At 48.5% G+C, this 25,333-nt stretch overlaps 2 protein-coding genes and 1 non-coding gene across 35 annotated transcripts in view; all 3 read left to right on the top strand.

The window, feature by feature from the left end:
• CHD4 (chromodomain helicase DNA binding protein 4) overlaps positions 1 to 11,974 on the top strand; it is a 36,273-nt gene extending 24,299 nt beyond the window's left edge. For 12 of the 32 annotated variants that reach the window (XM_055358498.2, XM_055358493.2, XM_055358511.2 and 9 more), the window contains exons 31-40: positions 275 to 440; positions 702 to 799; positions 919 to 1,048; positions 3,156 to 3,227; positions 3,528 to 3,665; positions 3,937 to 4,045; positions 4,157 to 4,289; positions 8,775 to 8,973; positions 11,028 to 11,191; positions 11,367 to 11,974. In XM_055358498.2, the coding sequence (XP_055214473.1) occupies positions 275 to 440; positions 702 to 799; positions 919 to 1,048; positions 3,156 to 3,227; positions 3,528 to 3,665; positions 3,937 to 4,045; positions 4,157 to 4,289; positions 8,775 to 8,973; positions 11,028 to 11,191; positions 11,367 to 11,384 (1,227 nt within the window). In that variant the 3' untranslated portion in view covers positions 11,385 to 11,974. Of the gene's footprint in view, positions 1 to 274; positions 441 to 701; positions 800 to 918; positions 1,055 to 3,155; positions 3,228 to 3,527; positions 3,666 to 3,936; positions 4,046 to 4,156; positions 4,290 to 8,774; positions 8,974 to 11,027; positions 11,192 to 11,366 lie in introns of all 32 variants that reach the window. The other 20 variants (XM_019038129.4, XM_031007241.3, XM_055358510.2 and 17 more) reach the window with 3 other exon arrangements.
• LOC115933385 (small Cajal body-specific RNA 11) lies at positions 480 to 616 on the top strand. The gene has a single exon (XR_004069234.1).
• Positions 11,975 to 13,634: 1,660 nt separating the features above from the next.
• NOP2 (NOP2 nucleolar protein) lies at positions 13,635 to 25,203 on the top strand. Of its 2 annotated transcripts, none has more exons than XM_063693768.1 (16): positions 13,635 to 13,884; positions 14,101 to 14,207; positions 15,194 to 15,239; positions 15,399 to 15,487; positions 15,691 to 15,914; positions 18,099 to 18,154; positions 18,274 to 18,433; positions 18,533 to 18,730; positions 18,875 to 18,964; positions 20,075 to 20,162; positions 20,242 to 20,382; positions 20,977 to 21,116; positions 21,260 to 21,349; positions 21,478 to 21,600; positions 21,721 to 21,949; positions 24,432 to 25,203. In XM_063693768.1, exons 2-16 carry the CDS (start codon positions 14,105 to 14,107, stop codon positions 25,079 to 25,081), a joined length of 2,427 nt encoding a protein of 808 aa, XP_063549838.1. In that variant the 5' UTR covers positions 13,635 to 13,884; positions 14,101 to 14,104; the 3' UTR covers positions 25,082 to 25,203. The 2 variants fall into 2 exon arrangements, with proteins under 2 accessions (XP_063549838.1, XP_063549837.1); XM_063693767.1 differs by having other exon boundaries at positions 15,679 to 15,914.
• The last annotated feature ends 130 nt before the right edge of the window (positions 25,204 to 25,333 follow it).

Genomic DNA, 25,333 nt, shown 5'->3' with positions numbered 1-25,333 from the left:
GCTCACACCTGTAATCCCAGCACTTTGGGAGGCCAAGGCGGGTGGATCACTTGAGGTCAGGAGTTAGAGACTAGCCTGGTCAACATGGCGAAACCCCATCTCTACTAAAAATACAAAAATTAGCTGCATGTGGTGGCGGGCACCTGTATTCCCAGCTACTCAGGAGGCTGAGGCAGGAGAACTGCTTGAACCCGGGAGGCGGAGACTGGAAGGCCAGTAGGAAAGGAGCCTGTAGCTGGAATTGGGTCTTCAACTTCTTGTCCCATTGCTACAGGTTCAGGAGTTTGAACATGTTAATGGGCGCTGGAGCATGCCTGAACTGGCTGAGGTAGAGGAAAACAAGAAAATGTCCCAGCCAGGGTCACCCTCCCCAAAAACCCCTACACCCTCCACTCCAGGGGACACGCAGCCCAACACTCCTGCACCTGTCCCACCTGCTGGTAAGTCTGCCTGTCCTATCATTTTCTGTCCCTCTCTTTTTGTCCTGGCCTATTTTTCTGCTCCCCTGTGCTCAGTTCTAACAGGGTAGTCTGGCAGGACACACAGCAATTTCCCTCTCAGTTTAGGAGGGCCGTCCTAAGAATAGGGCTGGCTCTTAAAGGCACGAGAGGACAATTTAAGATGAGACAAACTGGGAAGAAATGACCTTCTCTCTGATCTAGTACCTTCTTCCTAATTGATTGTCTCTTATTGTTCTGCAGAAGATGGGATAAAAATAGAGGAAAATAGCCTCAAAGAAGAAGAGAGCATAGAAGGAGAAAAGGAGGTTAAATCTACAGCCCCTGAGACTGCCATTGAGGTAAGAGATGAGGGTGACTGAATGCGATACTAAAGACAAATGTGTAAGTCCAGTCTTCCTTTTAGTTGCTGGCCTGTCTGCTTCATCTGTTTTGTTTTTGTTTTTTTTTTCCTTTGAAGTGTACACAGGCCCCTGCCCCTGCCTCAGAGGATGAAAAGGTCGTTGTTGAACCCCCTGAGGGAGAGGAGAAAGTGGAAAAGGCAGAGGTGAAGGAGAGGACAGAGGAACCTATAGAGACAGAGCCCAAAGGTAAAGGTATCCACGTTTTTTTGTTTGTTTGTTCTGAGACAGTCTAGTGCTGCCGCCAGGCTGGAGTGCTGTGGCGCGATCTTGGCTTACTGCAACCTCCACCTCCCAGGTTCGAGCGATTCTCCTGCCTCACCCTCCCGAGTAGCTGGGATTACAGACAGACGCCATCATGCCCAGCTAATTTTTGTATTTTTAGTAGAGACAGGGTTTCACCATGTTGGCCAGGCTGGTCTAAATCTCCTGACCTCATGATCCACCTGCTTTCGCCTCCCAGATTGCTGGGATTACAGGCATGAGCCACTGTGCCTGGCTTTTTTTTTTTTTTTTTTTTTTTAAAAAAGGAGTTTCACTCGTTGCCCAGGCTGGAGTGCAATGGTGCGATCTCGGCTTACTGCAACCTCCGCCTCCTGAGTTCAAGCGATTCTCCTGCCTCAGCCTCCTGAGTAGCTGGGATTACAGGCATGCACCACCATGCCCAGCTAATTTTGTATTTTTTAGTAGAGAGGGGGTTTCTCCATATTGGTCAGGCCAGTCTCCAACTCCTAACCTCAGGTGATCCACCTGCCTTGGCCTCTCAAGGTGCTGGGATTACAGGCGTGAGCTACCATGCCTGGCTGGTATCCATATTAAGCACTACAGATCCCTGTGTGAACCATGGTCACTCGTGAATTTTCGCTGGGGCTGTAGAGATATCAGGAGGAAGCGACACACTGAAGAATCCTGCACCCTTGATTTTAGGTGGCAGGTTTTCCCCTAACTTAAGGTATCTCTTATGACTTTATTTGTTGTTGTTGTTGTTGTTGTTGTTTTTCGAGATGGAGTCTCACTCTGTCACCCAGGCAGGAGTGCAGTGGCACGATCTCTGCTCACTGCAACTCCCACCTCCTGGGTTCAAGTGATTCTCCTGCCTCAGCCTCTGAGTAGCTGGGATTGCAGGCGTGCCACAACCATGCCCAGCTAATTTTTTTTGTTTTGTTTTGAGATGGAGTCTTGCTTTGTCGCCCAGGCTGGAGTGCAGTGGCGCCATCTCGGCTCACTGCAAACTCCGCCTCCCGGGTTCACACCATTCTCCTGCCTCAGCCTCCCGAGTAGCTGGGACTACAGGCGCCTGCCACCACGCCCGGCTAATTTTTTGTATTTTTAGTAGAGACGGGGTTTCACCGTGTTAGCCAGGATGGTCTCCACCTCCTGACCTCGTGATCCGCCCGCTTTGGCCTCCCAAAGTGCTGGGATTACAGGCGTGAGCCACCGCGCCTGGCCAAAATTTTTTTTTTTTTTTTTTTGAGACGGAGTCTCACTCTGTCACCCAGGCTGGAGTGCAGTGGCACCATCTTGGCTCACTGCAACCTCCGCCTCCTGGGTTCAAGTGATTCTCCTGCCTCAGTCTGCTGAATAGCCACCATGCCTGGCTAATCTTTTTTTTTTTTTTTTTTTTTGAGATGGAGTCTTGCTCCGTCGCCCAGGCTGATGTGCAGTGCAGTGGTGTGCTCTTGGCTCACTGCAACCTCCACCTCCTGGGTTCAAACAATTCTCCTGCCTCAGCCTCCTGAGTAGCTGGGATTACAGGCATGCGCCACCACACCCGGCTAATTTTTGTATTTTTGTAGAGATGGGGTTTCACCATGTTGGCCAGGCTGGTCACGAACTCCTGACCTCAAGAGATCCACCCATCTCGGCCTCCCATAGTGCTGGGATTACAGGTGTGAGCCACCACGCCTGGCTAATTTTTGTACTTTTAGTAGAGACAGGGTTTCACCATGTTGGCCAGGCTGGTTTCTAACTCCTGACCTCAGGTGATCCACCCACCTTGGCCTCCCCAAGTGCTGGGATTACAGGCATGAGCCACCGCACCCAGCTAATTTTTGTATTTTTAATAGAGATTGGGGTTCACCTTGTTGGCCAGGCTGGTCTTGAACTCCTGACCTCAAGTGATCTGCCTGCTGCTGTCTCCCAAAATGCTGGGATTACAGGCATGAGCCACCGTGCCCAGCTGACATTACTGTAATTGCAGACATTTAGATGTGGGTCTATCCAATTGGATAATAGTGTGCAACAGAGGAGAATGTTCTTCCTTTAGGTATAGTCTCAATAACATTTCTTCCCCTAGGTGCTGCTGACGTAGAGAAAGTGGAGGAAAAGTCAGCAATAGATCTGACCCCTATTGTGGTAGAAGACAAAGGTGGGTGTTTGGAGAAGTTGATTGTGGTTTAGAAGAACTCTAAAACCAGAAGCAAGGACTGTTATCTGCCCTGCCTCCCTGTCCATACTCATCCAGCCATTTTATCCCAAGATAAAAGACTGCACCTGTCCCCACATTTAGTTATCAGTGGGCCAATGGCACCATTTTCTGGGTCTGAGAGACACCCAGGTGGAGAAGGGGTGTAGGTGGATGGATTCTTGTAGCATACAGTGTTCTGGGTAAGGGCGATGGTGCTGGGCTTTGGCTGGAGCTGACATTTTTCTTCCCCATATTCTGTAGAAGAGAAGAAAGAAGAAGAAGAGAAAAAAGAGGTGATGCTTCAGAATGGAGAGACCCCCAAGGACCTGAATGATGAGAAACAGAAGAAAAATATTAAACAACGTTTCATGTTTAACATTGCAGATGGTGGTTTTACTGGTATGGAAATGAGGGGCCCACCAGGGTTAGAAGGATCTGATGTGAAATTGGGGTTCTTGTCAGAAACCACGGTACAGGGACTTTACCTCTTTACCTCTGTTTGATGAAGGAATGCCAAACTGATAGTGGGTTCTGTGGAGAAAGCCAGAAGCAAATTATATGAAATGGATCCAGGGGTAGGGGATGGTGGGGGACAAGAATAAGTAGCTTTTTCAATTCTCACAGATGTTTGCTTCCCCCCACCCCCAACCTTCCCTAAATTCCTCCTCAGAGTTGCACTCCCTTTGGCAGAATGAAGAGCGGGCAGCCACAGTTACCAAGAAGACTTATGAGATCTGGCATCGACGGCATGACTACTGGCTGCTAGCCGGCATTATAAAGTATCCTTTGCCTGAATCTGTACTGAGGCTTTTGGTGAAAGGTTCTGAAGGTCTTTTAGTTTGAGGTTCTTACTTCCCTTGTTTTGTTTTTCCTGAGCACTTTTCCAATAGCCATGGCTATGCCCGGTGGCAAGACATCCAGAATGACCCACGCTATGCCATCCTCAATGAGCCTTTCAAGGGTGAAATGAACCGTGGCAATTTCTTAGAGATCAAGAATAAATTTCTAGCTCGAAGGTTTAAGGTGAGCGGTTGGGGAGGAATATATTGCTTAAGTGACAAACTTGAAAGTGCATAACGTCCTGCAGCAGAGGGAGTCTCCATCCAGCGCACTGTTCTCACTTTCTTCATTCTATGGAAGGCTTTGCTCCCAAGTAACTTACACATTAGGGTTGAAGACACACAGAATTGAAAGTTAACTAACTGTACATGAGCTGTAGGTGACTATGTGTCCAATCAGTGACACAGTAGTGCAGAGGGGTTTGTTTGGGGAACACTGCAGATTGGAGTATTCAGGAAAGATATAGAGGTGGGATTGAATTGCATCTCTGAAGATGTAGAGCTATTAGTCAGTGGGCTGCTGGTTCTTTTTTTTTTTTTGAGCAGAATCTCTGTCGCCCAGGCTGGAATGCAGTGATGCAGCCTCTGCTCACTACAACCTCTGTGTCCTGGGTTTAAGTGATTCTCCCACCTCAGCCTCCTGAGTAGCTGAGATTACAGGCGCCTGCCACCACACCCAGCTCTTTTTTTTGTATTTTTAGTAGAGATGGGGTTTCACCATGTTGGCTAGGCTGGTCTCAAACTCCTGACCTCGAAGTGATCCACCTGCCTTGGCCACCCAGATTGCTGGGATTATAGGCATGAGCCACCATGCCTGGCCTGGTTCTTTTTTCTGGGCTAAAAAGTGCCTGTGTGGGCCAGGTGCGGTGGCTCACGCCTGCAATCCCAGCACTTTGGGAGGCTGATGCAGGAGAATCGCTTGAAGTCGGGAGGTAGAGATTTCAGTGAGCTGAGATCGTGCTACGGCACTCCAGCCTGCGCAACGGAGTGAGACTCTGTCTCAAAAAAAAAAGACGTGTCTGTTGTCTCATACGCTGAGTATAATCGGGGAAGAAATGGTACACTAATAAGCCTTCAGGTATTATGTACTAAGCAATGATGTGCCCAGGGATAAAAAGACAAAGCATGGTATCTGTTTTCAGGGAGCTTTCAGTTTCAAGTAGGAGCACATGTGTAATCAAATGAATGCCATTCTGCGTATCAGGAGAGAGACTGCTGATTGGCATAAGAAAGTTCTCCAGAATCGCTTGAACCCGGGAGGCGGAGGTTGCAGTGAGCCGAGATCGCACCACTGCATGCCAGTCTGGCGACAGAGCGAGACTCACCTCAAAAAAGACAAGAAAAGAAAGTTCTCAGAGAGGTAGACACAGTGGCTAATCCCAGCATTTAAAAGAGCTGATTGCTTGAGTCCAGGAGTTCAAGACTAGCTTGGGCAACATGGCAAAACCCCATGTCTACAAAAAATACAAAAATTAGCCAGTTCTGGTGGCGTGCACCTGTAGTTCCAGCTACTTGGGAGGCTGCAGTGAGCCTAGATTGTGCCATTGCACTCCAGCCTAGGCATTGGAGTGAGACCCTGTTTTGTTTTGTTTTTTCCTGAGACAGTGTCTTGATGTGTTGCCAGGCTGGAGTGCAGTGGCAAGATCTCTGCTCACTGCAACCTCTGCCTCCCGGTTTCAAGTGATTCTCCTGCCTCAGCCTCCTGAGTAGCTGGGACAACAGGCGTGTGCCACCACGCCCAGCTAATTTTTGTATTTTTAGTAGAGACAGGGTTTCAGCATGTTGGCCAGGATGGTCTCAATCTCTTGACCTCATGTTCTGCCCGCCTCGGCCTCCCAAAGTGCTGAGATTACAGGCGTGAGCCACTGTGCCCATCCAAGACCCTGTCTTAAAAAAAAAAAAAGTTCTCGAGAGGGAATTGGAGTAGGGAGGGAACTCACAAATGGCTTTATGGAGAAGATGGCATTGGAATGAAGTTCTGAAGAATGCGACGGAGATTTTTTTGGTAGAAACAGAAGGGTATCTGAACAAAAGGATTAGGTTGGGCAAAGATGTGAGGCAGCAAAGCTTAGTATGTCTGGAAACAGCAGATAGCCCAGTTGAGCTGTAGGGAAACATTTGTGTTGGGTGATGGTGGGAGGTAGGTTGGAAAGAGAAAGGTGAACGGGCTAGAGGTCAGTAGGTGGGTTCTTGGCACCAGATAAGAGAGTTTGGACTTTACCCTATCGTTAATGGGCAGCCACTGAAAGTTTGTGAGCAGTTTTGATAGGACCAAGGGAAATGGAAACAGCATTCATAAGATTATAAAACTGTCATATAATCATGAGGTGTTAAGGGTCTGGGCTGTGATGCTGGTTGTGGAAAATGAAAAGGGTAAAGATAAAGGAAACAACACCAAAGAATTTATTGGACTTAGTGACTTACTGTAGGGGTCAGCAAACCTTTTTTTCTCCCCCCAAACCAAAAACGGTTAATAAAACCCTTTTTTTTTTTTTCTGAGACAAAGTCTTACTCAGTTGCCCAGGCTGGAGTGCAGTGGCGACATCTCCTGGCTCACTGCACCCTCTGCCTCCTGGCTTCAACCGATTCTCCTGCCTCAGCGTCCTAAGTAGGTGGGATTACAGGCATGTACCACCATGCCTGACTAATTTTTGTATTTTTAGTAGAGATGGGGTTTTGCCATATTGGCCAGGCTGGTCTCAAATTCTGGACCTCAGGTGATCTGCCCGCCTTGTCCTCTCAAAGTGCTGGGATTACAAGTGTGAGCCACTGCACCCAACCACACCTTTTCTGTTAAAGGGCCAGATAGTCCCTTTGTGGGACATGTAGTCTCTGTTGCATATACTCAACTCCATCTTTGTTGTGTGAAAGCAGCCACAGGGGATACATAAATGAATAAGTTAGGATGTGTTTCAGTGTTTCATCTATGGATATTACAATTTGAATTTTGTATAATTCTCATGAAGTGGCATGAAATAGTCTTGTTTTGACTTTTTGCCAACCATTTTAAAATGTAAAACCCATTCTTAGCTCTTGAGCCATATAAAAACAGGTGGTGGGGCAGATCTGGCCCACAGGCTGTAGCTTGCCAACTCCTGACTTACTGGATTTGAGGTACAGAGTGAGTGAGACTGAAAATAACATTTTGAGCCTGAGTCACTGAGAAAGTTAAATTGTCATTTAAGAAGAGAGGGAGCAGTTTGTAGAATGATATCGAATTTTAGACAAGTCTTTTGGTATTTCTCACAAATCAGCACCCCTCCCACTACCTACCCCCATCACCATACACTAGTGGGATCAGAACCAGTGCTGAAGGCACATGTTTGAGAAGCATCAAATCATCTGCATAGAAGTGCTGGCTGACACTAGGAGAGGAGAAGGGTATGAGAAATCTTCTCTTATGTTGAGTCATATGTTTTATGAATATATTTTTTAAGTAATTAAAATCTTTTCATAAATTAAGAACCAACATTCTGCCTCTTGGGATATATTTCAAAGAATCTTTAATACAGCTCCATCAGATGACATGTGCATGAGTGTTTTTGCAGTATGATTTTTGGTGGTGGGGGCCTAGAGGCAACATAAATGTTCAGCATTAGGAGAATGCATAGGTGAAACATGTATTCATATCATGGGGCATTAAACAACAGAAGCAACAAAATTCATGTGCATACAGCATAAGAGTACCTTTTAAAAAGTATGTAGTGGGAGAAGAAAAAGCATTTTATAGATACAGAAAACATCATTCTGTAACTTAGAAACATACATATGAAACAGAAACAGTTTTTAAAAACCTACACAAAAAGCCACAGTATTACTATATTAGAAAAGTTGCTTTTCAGAGGAATGGGAGTGAGATGGCGATAAGAGGAAATAAAAAACAAAAATATTTTAAAATAGCAAAATAACCCCTTTTTTTTGAGACAGTTTCCCTCTCACTCAGGCTGGAGTGTAGTGGCGCGATCCTGGCTCACTGCAACCTTTGCCTCCCGGGTTCAAGCATTCTTCTGCCTCAACCTCTTGAGTAGCTGCAGTTACAGGTGCGCACTACCATACCTGGCTAATTTTTGTGTTTTTAGTGGAGACGGGGTTTCATCATGTTGGCCAGGCTGGTCTTGAACTCCTGACCTCAAGTAATCTGCCCGCCTCAGCCTCCCAAAGTGCTGGGATTACAGGTGTGAGCCACCGTGCCCAGCCAAAACATGTTTTTGAAGAGTAGTTGATAAAGAGTAGATGATAAAAAGGAAGATGCTTAACTGTGTAACTAAGTGAAAACATAATATGGGTATGTATATAGTATGATCTCAGTTATGTAAAAAACTATGCACAAAAAAACCTAAAAAGAAAAATATCAGGATGTATTTCTAGAAGGTGGGATTATCTGTTGTTAAAAATTTTTGATATTCTATTTTCTAAATTGAGTTTTTATTGCTTTTGTATAAGAGAACCTAAAGGGTAAAGAGTTTTAAAAATGAGGACATTGAAAAAGGGATAGAAAAAAGTTACAAGGCAAAGTTAAACTACTTGGGTGTGGGAATGAGCTGTCCATGAAGTTCTTCATAGGTTCTTATTACCATCTGAAACAATGAGAGGTGAGCTGAGAGGCCAGTCAGAAGTGAGCAAAGTGAGTTATCAGTCGAACTCCCGTTTCCTCTTATCCCTTGTCCAGCTCTTAGAACAAGCTCTGGTGATTGAGGAACAGCTGCGCCGGGCTGCTTACTTGAACATGTCAGAAGACCCTTCTCACCCTTCCATGGCCCTCAACACCCGCTTTGCTGAGGTGGAGTGTTTGGCGGAAAGTCATCAGCACCTGTCCAAGGAGTCAATGGCAGGAAACAAGCCAGCCAATGCAGTCCTGCACAAAGGTAGCCAGTGGCTCCCCTGCCTCCTGCCGATTCGGCCTCCCTGATCTGACTGCATCCTAATGTACATATATTTGTTTTCAAACTTTCAGAGCTCCTTTGTCTGGGAGTTTAGGAGGTGCTAGGGATCTTTGCCATCCTTGGGAAGTTAGTATCTTAGAGGCAGTCAAGGACAGTAGTTCTTTGCCTTTTTTTTTTTTTTTTTTTTAAAGAGATGGACTCCTGGCCGGGCGCGGTGGCTCACGCCTCTAATCCCAGCACTTTGGGAGGCCAAGGCAGGTGGATCACGAGGTCAGGAGTTCGAGACCAGCCTGGCCAACATGGTGAAACCCTGTCTCTACTAAAAATAGAAAAATTAGCTGGGCATATGGCGCACGCCTATAATCCTAGCTGCTCAGGAGGCTGAGGCAGGAGAATCGCTTGAACCCGGGAGGCGGAGTTTGCAGTGAGCCAAGATCGTGCCATTGCACGGGCTATCAGCCTGGGCAACATAGTGAGACTCCAGAAAAAAAAAAGAGATGGGCTCTCACCATTTTGCCCAGGTGGGTCTTGAACTCCTGGACTCAAGTGATCCTCCTGCCTCAGCCTCCTGAGTAGCTGGGACTACAAATATGTGCCACTGTACCTGGCCACCTCTTTTTTTTTTTTTTTTTCTGAGATAGTGTCTAGCTCTGTTGCCCAGGCTGGAGTGCAGTGGTGTGATCTTGGCCCACTGCAACCTCTGCCTCCTGGGTTCAAGCAATTCTCCTGCCTCAGCCTCCCGAGTAGCTGGGACTACAGGCATGCGCCACCACTTGTGGCTAATTTTTGTATTTTTAGTAGAGATGGAGTTTCACCATGTTGGCAAGGCTGGTCTCAAACTGACTTCAAGTGATCCACCCGCCTCCGTCTCCCAAAGTGCTGGGATTATAGGTATGAGCCACTGTGCTCCGCCCTGGCCACCTTTTTTTTTTTGGAGGTGGAATTTTGCTCTTGTTGCCCAGGCTGGGGTGCAATGGCGTGATCTCGGCTCACTGCACCCTCCACCTCCTGTGTTCAAGCGATTCTCCTGCCTCAGCCTCCTGAGTAGCTGGGACTACAGGCATGCCCGGCTAATTTTGTTTTTTTTTTGTTTGTTTTTTGAGATGGAGTTTTGCTCTTGTTGCCCAGGCTGGAGAGCAATGGCGCGATCTCAGTTCACCACAACCTCCGCCTCCCGGGTTCAAGCGATTCTCCTGCCTCAGCTTCCCAAGTTGCTGGGATTACAGGCGCCTGCCACCATGCCCAGCTAATTCTTTGTATTTTTAGTAGAGATGGGGTTTCACCATGTTGGCCAGGCTGGTCTTGAACTCCTGATCTCAGGTGATCCACCCGCCTCTGCCTCCCAAAGTGCTGGGATTATAGGCATGAGCCACCGCGCCCCAGCTAATTTTGTATTTTTAGTAGAGATGGGGTTTCTCCATGTTGGTTAGCCTAGTCTTGTACTCCCGACCTCAGGTGATCCGCCTGCCTTGGCCTCCCAAAGTGCTGGGATTACAGGTGTGAGCCACTGCACCCGGCCACCTCTTTTAACTTTAAACATATTCAGGTTCTTGAGATGGAAAGCAAAGCAGAATAATACAGTGTCATTTGCGATACTTTAGAGGTAACTTCAGGTGATAAAAGATCCCTTCAAATTCTAGACCCCTTTCAACATTTTGTTTCTAATTAAAGTAAAAGGTTATGAGGAGGCGGAGGGTGAAATAAGGAAAAGAATGCTGTTATAATGGAGGTGGGAGACAGATTCTGAAGGTAGAGAAGTAAGAGAAAAAACAGGAATAAGCTTCTCAAGAAGAGGAAATACAGTAATAGTAAGGGATAGTGAAGGTTTAGGTGACTTTAAAAGGCACAAAATCATGGACAGTTGGAACTGGAATATGAGGAGTAGGAATTTGAACATGGTGGAGGTCAGGTCAGATGACAGAAGACAATACATCACAGTTACTTGGTCACTGAGAAGTGATGGGGGGCTGGTCCACTAGGGTAGAGGGAGCTCAGTCTTGGCCACCACAGCTCACCACCTCTTTTTTCTCCCTATGCAGTTCTGAAACAGCTGGAAGAACTGCTGAGTGACATGAAAGCTGATGTGACTCGACTCCCAGCTACCATTGCCCGAATTCCCCCAGTTGCTGTGAGGTTACAGATGTCAGAGCGTAACATTCTCAGCCGCCTGGCAAACCGGGCACCCGAACCTACCCCACAGCAGGTAGGACCATTTTCTTCTTGACACCACCTCTTCCTGCAGAACCATTCTGGAGCTTGTAACTTTGCTGTATGTCCCTAGCTTTACATACTGGGTGGGTGGCCTATCAGTGAATTCCCTTGAGATTGGGTGGATTCCTATCATCTGGAATTCTGACTCCTTGGGTCTCCTTCTCTAGGTAGCCCAGCAGCAGTGAAGATGCAGACTGATACCACCTCCACCGCTGAGCAGTGACCTTCCTCACTTTCTCTTGTCCCAGCTTCTCCCCTGGGGGCCTGAGAGACCCTCACCTTCCTTCTGCCCATCTTCCATGTTGTAAAGGAACAGCCCCAGTGCACTTGGGGAGGGGAGGGAGTGAGGGGCAGTGGTGCCCTTCCTGCAGGAGAGACATGGAGCAGTAGCGCCGGCGCCATCTGCAGGAGCTGGCGGGCTGGCCTTCTGGACCCTGGCTTCTCCCCACTGTAACGCCTGTTACACACAAACTGTTGTGGGTTCCTGCCAGGCTTGAAGAAAATGATCTGAATTTTTTCCTCCTTTTGGTTTTATTTTGTTGGTTTATTTTGTGTTTTCTTTTCTCCTTTTTGGGGGGTATTCAGAGTGGGCTGGGCCCCTGGGCGAGACACAGCTACCTCTGTTGGCATCTTTTTAATACCAGGAACCCAGCGGCTCTAGCCACTGAGCGGCTAAATGAAATAAAGTGGAAAAAAAAAGGAAAAAACCAAAAGCATAAAAAACCACAGCAAATTTCTTGATGAAAATTGAAAATAAAAGTTTCCTTGTATTTTAGTGCTCTGGTTCAGTGTGGGTGTAGGTGCAGGTGGATGAGTGTGTGCGGCAGGAGCCTGGCACCTGTATAGTTGAAAATTAAGGGCTACGTGGTGTCCTGATACCCCACTGAGTAACTGGGTTCTGTGTGTGGGTGCAATATGTGCCTTGCCAACGTTGACTTCCACCTGTGGAAAATGAGAGGCTGCAAAACTGCGGGCACCGCCGCTTAATGGCTCTGTGACCTTCAGCAAGTTGTTTAACTTTGGTGGGATGCAGATATCTCATGTATGCCTCATACGGTTGTCAAGTTAAACCAGTGAAGTACATGGAACGGTTTTAACACCTAACCACTACCTTAATGTTAGTTTCTAGGAAGGCTGAGGGGGGTTTTCTTGCTAAGTTGTGCAAACTTGGGATGCAATTTGTGGAAGAACACAGCCTCAATCCCACACCCCCGGAGGCCCGACCTAACGCCCTCCAACCTTGAAACCCTTGTAGTTCACCCCTCCTCATGTCCCAGACCAGGTCAGCCTTGCAACCCGTTGTTTCCCAACTAATTGTAGACCCACCTGAAAGCGAGTTCCGGCGAAGAGGCCCCCTGCGAACGAGGTGCAGTGCAGCACCTTAATTGAGGGGCTGAGCAGGGGTCAGCGTCAAGGAAGGTGCTGGGAGGGCGGGGCACGGTGGCTCACAGCCTGTAATCTCAGCACAAAGGTGGGGGCAGGAGGAAGGAGTTCTAGACCAGCCCTGGCAGCATAGTGAGACGCCACCCCCTACAACCCGTCTCTATAAAAAGATTTTTAAAAAAGGGGCAGAGAGGAGGAGGTAAGTGGCATGGAATTCCATGTTTTTTGTTTGTTTTGAGATGGAGTCTCGCTTTGTTGCCAGGCTGGAGTACAGTGGCGCGATCTCAGCTCACTGCAACCTCCCCCTCCCGGGTTCAAGCGATTCTCCTGCCTCAGCCTCCCGAGTAGCTGGGACTACACGCGTGCGCCACCATGCCCAACTAATTTTTGTATTTTTAATAGAGACAAGGTTGGCCAAGATGGTCTCGGATCTCTTGACCTCGTGATCCGCCCGCCTCGACCTCCCAAAGTGCTGGGATTACAGGCGTGAGCCACCGAGCCCGGCTGTTTTTTTTTTTGAGGTGGAGTTTCGCTCTTGCTGAGGCTGAAGTGGCACGATCTCGGCTCACTGCAACCTCCGCCTCCCGGGCTCAAGCAATTCTGCCTCAGCCTCTCGAGTAGCTGGGATTATAGGCGCCCGCCACCACGCCCGGCTAATTTTGTATTTTTAGTAGAAGCAGGGTTTCACCATATTGGCCAGGCTGGTCTCGAACTCCTGACCTCAGGTGATCCACCCACCTCAGCCTCCCAAAGTGCTGGGATTACAGGCGTGAGCCACTGCGCCCAGCCTGGAATTCCGTGATCTTGACGCTGGACTAGGGCAGTGGATGCCAGGGAGAGGGCTCCACTGTCGGGCCCTGGTTCGAGGAGAAAGTGCGGCTTTCACCCAACAGAAACCGGCCGTGAGGCTAAAAGCCAACTCCATGAGGGAAGGTCGGTCAAGCTCAATGGTTTCGTCACATTGCTCCCTCCATCCGCCGCGGGTGTAAGCTGCGCGTCTCCTTCGAATTGCCCCCTACTCGCCGCCGCCGGCTCCGCTGGCGTTCCCAGGACGAGCGTAAGTTCCGGGTGCGGCGGCCGACTAGGCGCAACAGGAAGAGGCGGGGCCGCGAGGCTAGCGCTACCCGTGCGCCTGCGTGGAACGATTCTGTGGCGAGTGCCGGCCGAAAGCTAGGTCGGGATTGCACGTGGAGGGCCGCCCGAAGGGCACTCTCGGACATTAACCCGCACTCTGGTGGGTCTAGAGGAAATTGGGGGACGAAGAGTGGCAGCACTGACCTGGTCTGGGACGTGGGAAGAAGGGTGCGCTACCTGGGTTTCAGGTGGGAGGGCGTTCGATCGGGCCTCCAGGGGGATAGCGGGGGTGCTTGAGTCGCGGGTGCTGAGTCGGGAGTGCTGAGTGAGTTGCGGGTGCTGAGTTGAGGCTGTGCCCTTTCCCACTGTAATACGCCAAGCGTGCGTTCTGCCGTTCCCTCCAACACGCGCGACGCCACCTTCTCCCATTTCTGCCTGCCACAGTACCATGGGGCGCAAGTTGGACCCTACGAAGGAGAAGCGGGGGCCAGGCCGAAAGGCCCGGAAGCAGAAGGGTGCCGAGACAGAACTCGTCAGATTCTTGCCTGCAGGTAAGGATTAGTTGTGGCCTCCTGATCCCTCAGCTTTTGCGGTATTCTGTATTATAACCTCTTTTTTAGTTTCTGTTCATTTTCTATTTAAGTGGAATCTTCTCTGTATGAGTTACTAGGAGGTATGAATGAAACAGCCGTTTAGATTGTAGGGAACTGTTTAGGTCGTAGAGATGTGAAGACACGGACACAACTATTATTCATGCAAGGGAAAAGTGTGATTTAAAACATTGTGAGTTCAGAGGAAGGGGGATCCCATGCAGAACTGTAAAAGTTTTTGTTAAGCTGGGTTTTGAAAAATGGGTAACATTGTAGCAAGAGGAGGTAGTGAAGGGGAGGGGTCAGTCACTGATTTGCCTTTTGGAAGGGGTGGAAATGGAAAAGCACGGATCTGGCTGCTGCATGCCGAGTAGTAGTATACTGTGTGGAAGACTGGTGGGAGGTAACACTGGACGGGGTGTTTGTGTTGGGCATTGGATAAAGGATGCAGTTTATTGAGATAGTAGGAAGTCCTGGGCACTGTATTAAACTTGTTGGTCATGTTATGTCGCTTAATCATCTTAGAGTCCTGTGAGAGAGGCACTATTAAGGAAACACTTTGGGAGGCTGAGGCAGGTGGATCACCTGAGGTCCAGTGTTCGAGACCAGCCTGGCCAACATGGTGAAACCCTGTCTCTACTAAAAATACAACAATTAGCTGGGCGTGGTGGTGGGAGGCTGAGGCAATAGAATCGCTTGAATCTGGGAGAAGGAGGTTGCAGTGAGTTGAGATCACGCCATTGCACTCCGGCCTGGAAGACAAGAGTGAAACTCCATTTCAAAAAAAAAAAGAAACTCGTATACAGTTATTAAATAATAACAGGGCTGAGATTTAAATGGACTCCTTTTAATTGGTGTACTAATTCTCTTACCATGTTTATTTCCATTCCCATTTATTTTTAATGTCTCCTGTAACTTGTTCTGCCTCGTTTTTCTTTTTTAAACAGTAAGTGAGGAAAATTCCAAGAGGCTGTCTAGTCGTGCTCGAAAGAGGTAAGTGTCGGTGTCAAAACTTAAGTAGGTTAAATTGGTACTGCTCATCTTTGACCACAGAGTTAATTGTAGACTCTCACATTTCCCTATGGTGGAAATGGCAGAGCCTGGAAGTATCTTCTCATTTCTTCACTCCTTGAATCTCTTGTGTCTTTTCAGGGCAGCCAAGAGGAGATTGGGCTCTGCTGAACCCCCTAAAACAAATAAGTCTCCTGAGGCCAAACCATTGCCTGGAAAGCTACCAAAAGGTCAGTGAAACTAAGAGCTGGATGCTACATGAGGAGTCCTTTGGGTCCTGGGTAGGGAAGGACTCGCTAAACATTTCCGGAGTGAAAGGAACAGCCAAAGGACATTCTGAGGGGTAGAAAGTACAGGCTCCCAGGGTGTGGGGCCAGGGAATGTGTGGCTGCCATTAGTCCAGGACTCTTCAAACCCTTAGGGATCTCTGCAGGAGCTCTCCAGACAGCTGGTAAGAAGGGACCCCAGTCCCTATTTAATGCTCCTCGAGGCAAGAAGCGCCCAGCACCTGGCAGTGATGAGGAAGAGGAGGAGGAAGACTCTGAAGAAGATGGTATGGTGAACCACGGGGACCTCTGGGGCTCCGAGGACGATGCTGATATGGTAGATGACTATGGAGCTGACTCCAACTCTGAGGATGAGGAGGAAGGTGAAGAGGTGAGATTCATCTCTTTGGGCATTCATAGAAGGATCCTTGCTATTTAGTTTCTTTCCCAGATTCTTGAGACTGTTTCTTAGTGGCAAGGATAAGCCTGACTAGAGGAAAGGGGTTTTTGTGCTCCATCACTGTTTCCCTACTGTCTTATATCCTCCCAGTGCACCTACAAGTTTGAAAGAGCTGTAGGATAGAGCATTTAAAAAAATCTAGAAGGCTGTCTTGGTGTAGGTATGGGAAGGTGGACAATGGTGTGCTCCACTGATGGGCACAGAAATGCACTTTTTATAAAGCAGTTATCTCAGAACTTTGAAAAATTTGTTCCTTTTGGCTGGGTATGGTGGCTCACATCTGTAATCCCAGCACTTTGGGAGGCTGAGGCAGGAGGATTGCTTGAGCCCAGGAGTTGGAGACCAGCTTGGGCAACATAGGGAGATCCCGTATCTACAAAAAATTAAAAAATTGGCCTGGCACAGTGGCTCACGCCTATAATCCTAGCACTTTGGGAGGCCAAGGTGGGCGGATCACCTGAGCTCCGGAGTTCGAGACCAGCCTGGACAATATGGCGAAACCCCATCCCTACTAAAAATATGAAAATTAGCTGGTGTGGTGGTATATGCCTGTAATCCCAGCTACTCCCAGCTACCCGGGAGGCTGAGGCAGGAAAATTGCTTGAACCTGTGAGGCGGAGGTTGCAGTGAGCCGAGATCATGCCATTGCACTCCAGCCTGGGCAACAAAGTGAGACTCTGTCTCAAAAAAAAAAAAAAAGTTAAGTTAAAAAATGGTTTAAAAATTAGCTGGGTGTGGTGGCGTACGCCTGTAGTCCCAGCTACTCAGGATGCTGAAGCGGGAAGATGACTGGAGCTTGGGAGGTTGAGGCTGCAGTGAGCTGTGATCTTACCACTGCACTCCAGCTTGGGTGACAGAGTGAGACTGTCTCAAAAAAAAAAAAAAAAAAAAAAAAAACAAAAACTTCTTCCTTTTGACATAGTAATTCCCTATTAAGGAAGATGATCCAAAATGTCAGCAAATAGTTCTTTACTGAGGTGCAGGAAGTTATTATACAATTAGTGTGTGGATGTATTATTAGAATCACATAGAATAAAAAGAAGGTCCCCATGTGCACCCCTTTCCTACATCCCCTTGTATCTACAGGGTCATTATTAGGTTTGCAGGCACCATGTGGATCATAATGCCAAAAACTCTGGAAACTTCCAAAATACACAATATGCTTAAGTTATGGTTCATGCATATGATGCAGTTAACACTGGTCATTATGTCTATGAAAATGCCTGTGATGTAACTGAAGTCTAAAAAGCAAGAAACAAACTTGAAAATGGATTATGTGAAAAATACAGAGTAAGTAAAAAAAAAAAAAAAATGACAAAATGGGCCAGGCACGGTGGCTCACACCTGTAATCCCAGCACTTTGGGAGGCCGAGGCGGGCGGATCACCTGAGGTCAGGAGTTCAAAACCAGCTTGGCCATCATGGCGAAACCCCATCTCTGCTAAAAATACAAAAAATTAGCTGGGCATGGTGGTGCGCGCCTATAATCCCAGCTACTTGGGAGGCTGAGGCAGGAGAATCATTTGAACCTGGGAGGCGGAGGTTGCAGTGAGCCAAGACGCGCCATTGCACTCCAGCCTGGGGGACAAGAGCGAGACTTCTCTCAAAAAAAATATGGCAAAATGGTAGTCAAGGGCAATTTTTGTCCTTCTTTATACATCCAGGTATTTTTCAAGTTTTTTTTTTTTTTTCTTAATGGAAAAGTGAAAAACATAATAGTAGAAAGAAAAATGTAATGAACCCTTTAATTTATTACTTAGGTTTTTTTTTGTTTTGTTTTGTTTTTTGAGATGAAGTCTTTCTCTGTTGCCCAGGCTGGAGTGCAGTGGCTCGATCTTGGCTCACTGCAACCTCCACCTCCCGGGTTCAAGCAATTCTCCTGCCTCAGCTTCCCAAGTAGCTGGGATTTACAGGCGTGTGCCACGATGCTCTCATTACTTAGTTTCAACAGTGAGCAATACTGTGCCCATCTTATTTTCATTTCTTTGCTCCTCTATTTCCTTCTGAGAGCAAGTGTTGGATTTTTATTTAGCGAAAAAATAAGATACAGAGATAGAAGTGCTACAAGGGCTGATGGAAGGGCAGGCCTGTATTAACAGCCCTTGTCTCTCTTCAGTTGCTGCCCATTGAAAGAGCTGCTCGGAAGCAGAAGGCCCGGGAAGCTGCTGCTGGGTGAGTTTTGGAAGCTATTGGGATGGAGCATAGGAAGCCACTGGGGTGGGGAAGCTGTGAGGAAGGAGGAGGTGTCTGTTTTGGTCTGTGAATCACTCTGTTCCTGGACCTGTTTCTAGGATCCAGTGGAGTGAAGAGGAGACGGAGGACGAGGAGGAAGAGAAAGAAGTGACCCCTGAGTCATGCCCCCCAAAGGAGGAGGAGGCAGATGGGGGCCTGCAGATCAATGTGGATGAGGAACCATTTGTGCTGCCCCCTGCTGGGGAGACGGAGCAGGATATCCTTGCAGGGCAGAGTGAAAAGTTAGGAGGAAGGTGCTTGGGAGAGGGATTTCCAGGCCTTAGGACATCATGACACAGTTCCTTAACAGGCCCACATGCCCAGGTTCCAGACCTGCAACGAGTTCACAAGCGGATCCAGGATATTGTGGGAATTCTGCGTGATTTTGGGGCTCAGCGGGAGGAAGGGCGGTCTCGTTCTGAATACCTGAACCGGCTCAAGAAGGATCTGGCCATTTACTACTCCTATGGAGACTTCCTGCTTGGCAAGCTCATGGACCTCTTCCCTCTGTCTGAGGTACTGGATTGCCAGAATGCCTCTTCTGCTTTTCTTTTCTTGCCTCCGTACGCTGTGTAAGGAAGATGTTCGGCCCCCTTGCTCCCCTCTTCTGACTGAGCTCCTTAGCCAGCCTCACTTATTCCCTGCTGTCTTGCCCCGCAGCTGGTGGAGTTCTTAGAAGCTAATGAGGTGCCTCGGCCCGTCACCCTCCGGACCAATACCTTGAAAACCCGACGCCGAGACCTTGCACAGGTGAGGGGTGGCCTTTGAGGCTCACTCATCTCAGAAGGGAAGTGACTTCTGCCAACTCCAGAGATTCCCCTGTGCTACCCTGACTGGGTGGGGCCTTAGGACCTAAGCATGATCCTGGGGGGGCAAACCCAGAGGCCTGATGTCTCTGGCAGGATAGGATCTGGGGGCCTAGGACCTCTGTGGAATGGGAAGTTCATACTCTGCTCCCTGTGACTAGGATGATGAGACTTCAGGATGAGCGTGCTGCCCCCAAGGAAATTGGAGGGAGATCATTGAGGAGCTGGGGAAATATGATTCCTGACTGCACAAAAAAGACACATATGCACAGTCAATATTTTAAACTCATTTCCAAGGGTTCAGGGGCCCCAGGTTAAAGACCCCTGTTCTAAAGTCAGTTGTTGGGTTATATGTGTTGTATATTTCCTGGTGTGAAGAAAACCTAATAATGTAATGTGGTATAACCAATATCATTAAATTTTTAGTATAGTGGAGGGGCTCAGCCTCTTAGAAAATCAGATGCCACTTCTAGGAAATAAAGTAACAGGAGGTGGCATCCTGCTCCATTGGGATGAAGTTCAGACCTTGAGTTAGGAGCCTGAGGTTAAGAAAAAAGGGCACCATAGGATGGAGTGGGAGAGAGAAACTGCTCAATGAGTCCATGATGACTGTGTTTGGAGTAAGCACTATAGGAGTTGTGGGGCATGGGCCATGTTTTTATGAAGCATGTGTTTAATGTCTTCATCTGTTTTCTGGGTAGAGTAGCCTATGAGGTTATTAAAATCTTCATCCCTACCGGGTGCGGTGACTCAACGCCTGTAATCCTAGCACTTTGGGAGGCCGAGGCGGGCAGATCACCTGAGGTCAGGAGTTAGAGACCAGCCTGGCCAACATGGTGAAACCCCATCTCTATGAAAAATACAAAAATTAGCCAGGCATGGTGGTACATGCCCGTTGTCCCAGCTACTCAGGAGGCTGAGGCACGAGAGACTCACTTGAATCTGGGAGGTAGAGGTTGCTGTGAGCCGAGATTGCGCCACCTCACTCTAGCCTGGGCAACAGAGTGAGACTCTATCTCAAAAAAAAAAAAAAAAAATCTTCATCCCTTTTCAGGCTCTAATCAATCGTGGGGTTAACCTGGATCCCCTGGGCAAGTGGTCAAAGACTGGACTAGTGGTGTATGATTCTTCTGTTCCCATTGGTAAGTCTCCCCCACCCAAGAGCCCTTCTATCTCTGTCCCTGTCCCTACCGCATGTCACAGGGTGGTCCTTCTCCATAGGTGCTACCCCCGAGTACCTGGCTGGGCACTACATGCTGCAGGGAGCCTCCAGCATGTTGCCCGTCATGGCCTTGGCACCCCAGGAACATGAGCGGATCCTGGACATGTGTTGTGCCCCTGGAGGAAAGACCAGCTACATGGGTATGAGAGGGGCAGGCAGGTGGGATTCATCGGGCTGTCTTGCTTTTGAAAGTAGATGGGGTTGCTGGGGTTGCTGACTCACTAGTGCTCATGGAACACAATGTGCAGGTAGCTAGCAGGGTGGTGAGGACCAGTTTCTGGAGTCGGCCTGGGTTCCAGTGTGCCACTTACTACCCATCTGACTATGGATTCTCTTTTGTCATCCATAAAATGGGATGGTAATTGTGCTTGGGTTGGCCCTTGTATTACGCTTGGATTGTGAGGGTTAAAATGATGCATGTAGAAGTCCTTGGCAGTGTTCAGCACATAGTCAGCAGCCATAACTTTTATTAAGCTGCTGTCACTTAAAAGAAGTAATTTAGTATGTAGGACCAGATAGGTGTTCGGTAAAAATGGGAAAACCACATCGGTAGACTTGCCGATCACCAGGGGCTAGTGCAGAGTGGATCAGCCTATACAGTAGGCAGGCTTGTTGGGAGCGAAGTTGCCTTGAGGTGATGACACTTCTCATGTGGATTCCTGGACAGGAGGGTGGGAGCAAGTGTGGAGACAGTGGAACTGGCTGATCAGCACTGTTAACTGCCCTCCCTTTAGCCCAGCTGATGAAGAACACGGGTGTGATCCTTGCCAATGACGCCAATGCTGAGCGGCTCAAGAGTGTTGTGGGCAACTTGCATCGGCTGGGAGTCACCAACACCATTATCAGCCACTATGATGGGCGCCAGTTCCCCACGGTGAGGCTCGAGCTGTGTGTCTTCTGAGGCTTCTTCCGGTTGACCTTCTCCCTTCCTGACCTCAATGTTTAGACTTGACTCTAGTAAATATTGCCCTGCTGGTTGCAGAAGAGACATATGATTCATCTGTATCTTTTCTCCAGGTGGTGGGGGGCTTTGACCGAGTACTGCTGGATGCTCCCTGCAGTGGCACTGGGGTCATCTCCAAGGATCCAGCCGTGAAGACTAACAAGGTGAGGAGTCACGTGGTGGGCCCCTGAGAGGCCTTGGCTGGGTCTCGTAGAGCTGGAAACTGAGATGGGGACACCCTCTGGGCTCCCCTCTCCTCCTGAGGCTGCCTTTGGGTCTCTTTTTGGGACAGGATGAGAAGGACATCCTGCGCTGTGCTCACCTCCAGAAGGAGTTGCTCCTGAGTGCTATTGACTCTGTCAATGCGACCTCCAAGACAGGAGGCTACCTGGTTTACTGCACCTGTTCTATCACGGTGAGACCTCTGCCATGGCAGAGCAGGGGAGGCTGGGCTGGGGGGCTCTTTGCCCCTTAGAGCTCCCTTCAGCTCCAGCTCTGCTTTTTCCTCCGTTCTTTGTCTTCCCCCCACATCCAGGTAGAAGAGAATGAGTGGGTGGTAGACTATGCTCTGAAAAAGAGGAATGTGCGACTGGTGCCCACAGGCCTAGACTTTGGCCAGGAAGGTTTTACCCGCTTTCGAGAAAGGCGCTTCCACCCCAGTCTGCGTTCTACCCGACGCTTCTACCCTCATACCCACAATATGGATGGGTTCTTCATTGCCAAGTTCAAGAAATTTTCCAATTCTATCCCTCAGTCCCAGACAGGTAAGTGGTCTTTTTCTACCCTTCGTCACCACCTTTGCTCTTTCCACCTTTCAGGAGGCTTTATGGTGTGACAAGAGGAAGGGAAAGGAAAGATTCATGCATCCCTTACTCCAGCCTTTGCATGCTTGGCTGAGAGAACCCTCTCATTCCAGCTAGAATTGCTTTTGAGTGCTGGACCCCATGTGAACAGGCTAAAGTGTTCATATGGATGGAGGCCTGTTCCTTTGTTCTGCCAAGTGGCTGCAGTTGTTCAGCACTAAATGCATTCCAAATGCAGGTTGTGGTTTCTTTTCCTTCTTGGCACAGGGTGGACTTACTGGTACTGGACCTCTGCTGGTCCAGCATTCTCAGCACTGGGTTGGAACAGAGCTCCACAGAGCTTTGTCAGCAGTTCTCTGAGCCCTTCACACTCATTGCAGATTGTTTTCTCAGCCATCTTGAGGAGTCTGGCCTGGATCTCAAGGGGAAGGGTGGGGTTTTCTGAAACAGCCTTGAGAGCACTGCTTACTGGGATATAACCCTGGGTTTAGTTGGAAGAGGGAGAGAAGTGCTACTTTAGAAATAGTAGAATTTGCCTGGGCGTGGTGGCTCATGCCTGTAATCCCAGCACTCACCTGAGGTCAGGAATTCGACACGGTGAAACCCCATCTCTACTAAAAATATAAGAATTAGCTGGGTGTGGCCAGGCGCGGTGGCTCACGCCTGTAATCCCAGCACTTTGGGAGGCCAAGACGGGTGGATCACGAGGTCAGGAGATCGAGACCATCCTGGCTAACACAGTGAAACCCCCATCTCTACTAAAAATATAAAAAATTAGCCGAGCGTGGTGGTGGGCGCCTGTAGTCCCAGCTACTCGGGAGGCTGAGGCAGGAGAATGGCATGAACCTGGGAGGCGAAGCTTGCAGTGAGCTGAGATTGTGCCACTGCACTCCAGCCTGGGCGACAGAGTGAGACTCTGTCTCCAAAAAAAAAAAGAATTAGCTAGGTGTGGTGGCGCGTGCCTGTAGTCCCAACTACTCAGGAGGCTGAGGCAGGAGAATCACTTGAATCTGGGAGGTGGAGGTTGCAGTAAGCCGAGATCACGCTATTGCATTTCAGCCTGGGCAACAAGAGCAAAACTCCATCTCAAAAAAAAGGAATAGTAAAATTTGCTATAACTTAAAAAGTACATATTTTAATTATCCTGCACTTCATCACAATTCACATGGAAAGAAACTTCTCTGATTTAAAAAATAAATAGGCCAGGTGTGGTGATGGCTCATGCCTATAAATCCCAGTACTTTGGGAGGCTGAGGTGGGAAGATCGCTTAAGACCACGAGTTTGAGACCTGTCTGGGCAACAAAGGGAGACAGTAGTTCCAGCTACTCTGGAGGCTGAGGTAGGAGGATCCCTTGAGCCCCAGGAGTTTGAGGTTGCAGTGAGCTATGATGGCACCACTGTACTCCAGCCTGGGCAACACAGTGAGACTCTACCTCAAAAAAAAAAAAAAAAGATAAATAAAATAAAGCCTAGTGCTTCAAATTCATTTAGAAGACCCTGCGAGGCCGGGCGTGGTGGGTCGCGCCTGTAACCCCAGCACTTTGGGTGGCTGAGGCAGGTGGATCACCTGAGGTCAGGAGTTCAAGACCAGCTGGTCAACATGGTGAAGCCCCATCTCTACTAAAAATACAAAAATTAGCCGGACATGGTGGCGCACGCTTGTGATTTTCAGGAGGCTGAGGCAGGAGAATCGCTTGAACCCAGGAGGCAGAGGTTGCAGTGAGCCGAGATCACACCACTGCACTCCAGCCTGGGTGACAGAGTGAGATTCCATCTCAAAAAAAAACAAAAAACAAAAAAACCCCAAAACCCTGAGATTCACCTCTTCCTTACAGCGTCTTGTTACTTCCTGTCCTCAAGAGGGCGCAGCTTCCTGTAGAAACCTTTTGGCCCAAGGATAGGCAGTGATTTTTTTTTTTTTTTTTTTTTTTTTTTTTTTTTTTTGAGACGGTGTCTTGCTTTGTCGCTCAGGCTGGACTGCAGTGGTGCAATCTCAGCTCATTGCAACCTCCACCTTCCAGGTTGAAGCGATTCTTGTGCCTCAGACTCCCAAGTAGCTAGGATTACAGGTGTATACCACCATCCCTGGCTAATTTTTGTATTTTTAGTAGAGATGGTTTCATCATGTGGGCTAGGCTGGTCTTGAACTTCTGGCCTCAAGCAATCCACTTGCCTTGGCCTCCCAAAGTGCTGGAATTACAGGTGTGAGCCACCACGCCTGGCCTATAGGCAGTGATCTTTTAATACAAGGTTCAACTAGGACTTGAGTAAAGGCCAAGTTATATTAAGTAATGGGAATTTAGGTAATCTGCTCTTCGGCACTGACCTAATTGTGTGGAGTTCCTGCCCAGGAAATGGCAATTCTCATATTTTAATATGAGAATATTAAAATATGGTGATAAGGCCCATTTTCTGACACCATCTGTTTAATTTTAACCCAAGGAAATTCTGAAACAGCCACACCTACAAATGTAGACTTGCCTCAGGTCATCCCCAAGTCTGAGAACAGCAGCCAGCCAGCCAAGAAAGCCAAGGGGGCTGCAAAGACAAAGCAGCAGCTGCAGAAACAGCAACATCCCAAGAAGGCCTCCTTCGAGAAGCCGAATGGCATCTCCAAAGGGGCAGACCCAGAATTGTCCACTGTACCTTCTGTCACAAAGACCCAAGCTTCCTCCAGCTTCCAGGATAGCAGTCAGCCAGCTGGAAAAGCCAAAGGGATCAGGGAGCCAAAGGTGACTGGGAAGCTAAAGCAACGATCACCTAAATTACAGTCCTCCAAGAAAGTTGCTTTCCTCAAGCAGAATGCCCCTCCCAAGGGCACAGACACACAAACACCGGCTGTGTTATCCCCATCCAAGACTCAGGCCACCCTGAAACCTAAGGACCATCATCAGCCCCTTGGAAGGGCCAAGGGGGTTGAGAAGCAGCAGTTGCCAGAGCAGCCTTTTAAGAAAGCTGCCTTCCGGAAACAGAATGATACCCCCAAGGGGCCTCAGCCTCCCACTGTGTCTCCCATCAGTTCCAGCCGCCCCCCACCAGCAAAGAGGAAGAAATCTCAGTCCAGGGGCAACAGCCAGCTGCTGCTATCTTAGATGGTTGAAAACTAGACGGGTGGCTCACTGCCATTGTTACCAGGTTGGAACTCTTGCCTCTGTGAGGATGCCTTCTCCACTGTGCATACCCATGAAATTTAATACACATTTTAAAACCTCTGGCCACTGAGTATTTTTGAGGGAACTGGGTACTGCCTTTGCCGCTTTAAGGGTAAAGATGGGAAGGTGGGACTGGGATCTTCTGAGGAGAGGGAATGGTTGGGTGCTACTGAGAAATAAGGTCAGTTTTAG

Source organism: Gorilla gorilla, chromosome 10, assembly GCF_029281585.2.
Source record: "Gorilla gorilla gorilla isolate KB3781 chromosome 10, NHGRI_mGorGor1-v2.1_pri, whole genome shotgun sequence".
NCBI lineage: Eukaryota > Metazoa > Chordata > Mammalia > Primates > Hominidae > Gorilla > Gorilla gorilla.
Note: the sequence above shows the minus strand (reverse complement) of the source record. Positions and strands in the feature narration are given on the sequence as shown.

Excerpts from the sequence above, each read along its gene's own strand:
- NOP2 (XM_063693767.1), top strand. The coding sequence starts at position 14,105 with ATGGGGCGCAAGTTGGACCCTACGAAGGAGAAGCGGGGGCCAGGCCGA. Across the intron at positions 15,488-15,678 it reads GCCTGGAAAGCTACCAAAAG|GGATCTCTGCAGGAGCTCTC; the intron begins GTCAGTGAAACT and ends TCAAACCCTTAG. Across the intron at positions 18,434-18,532 it reads CTGGGGAGACGGAGCAGGAT|GCCCAGGTTCCAGACCTGCA; the intron begins ATCCTTGCAGGG and ends ACAGGCCCACAT.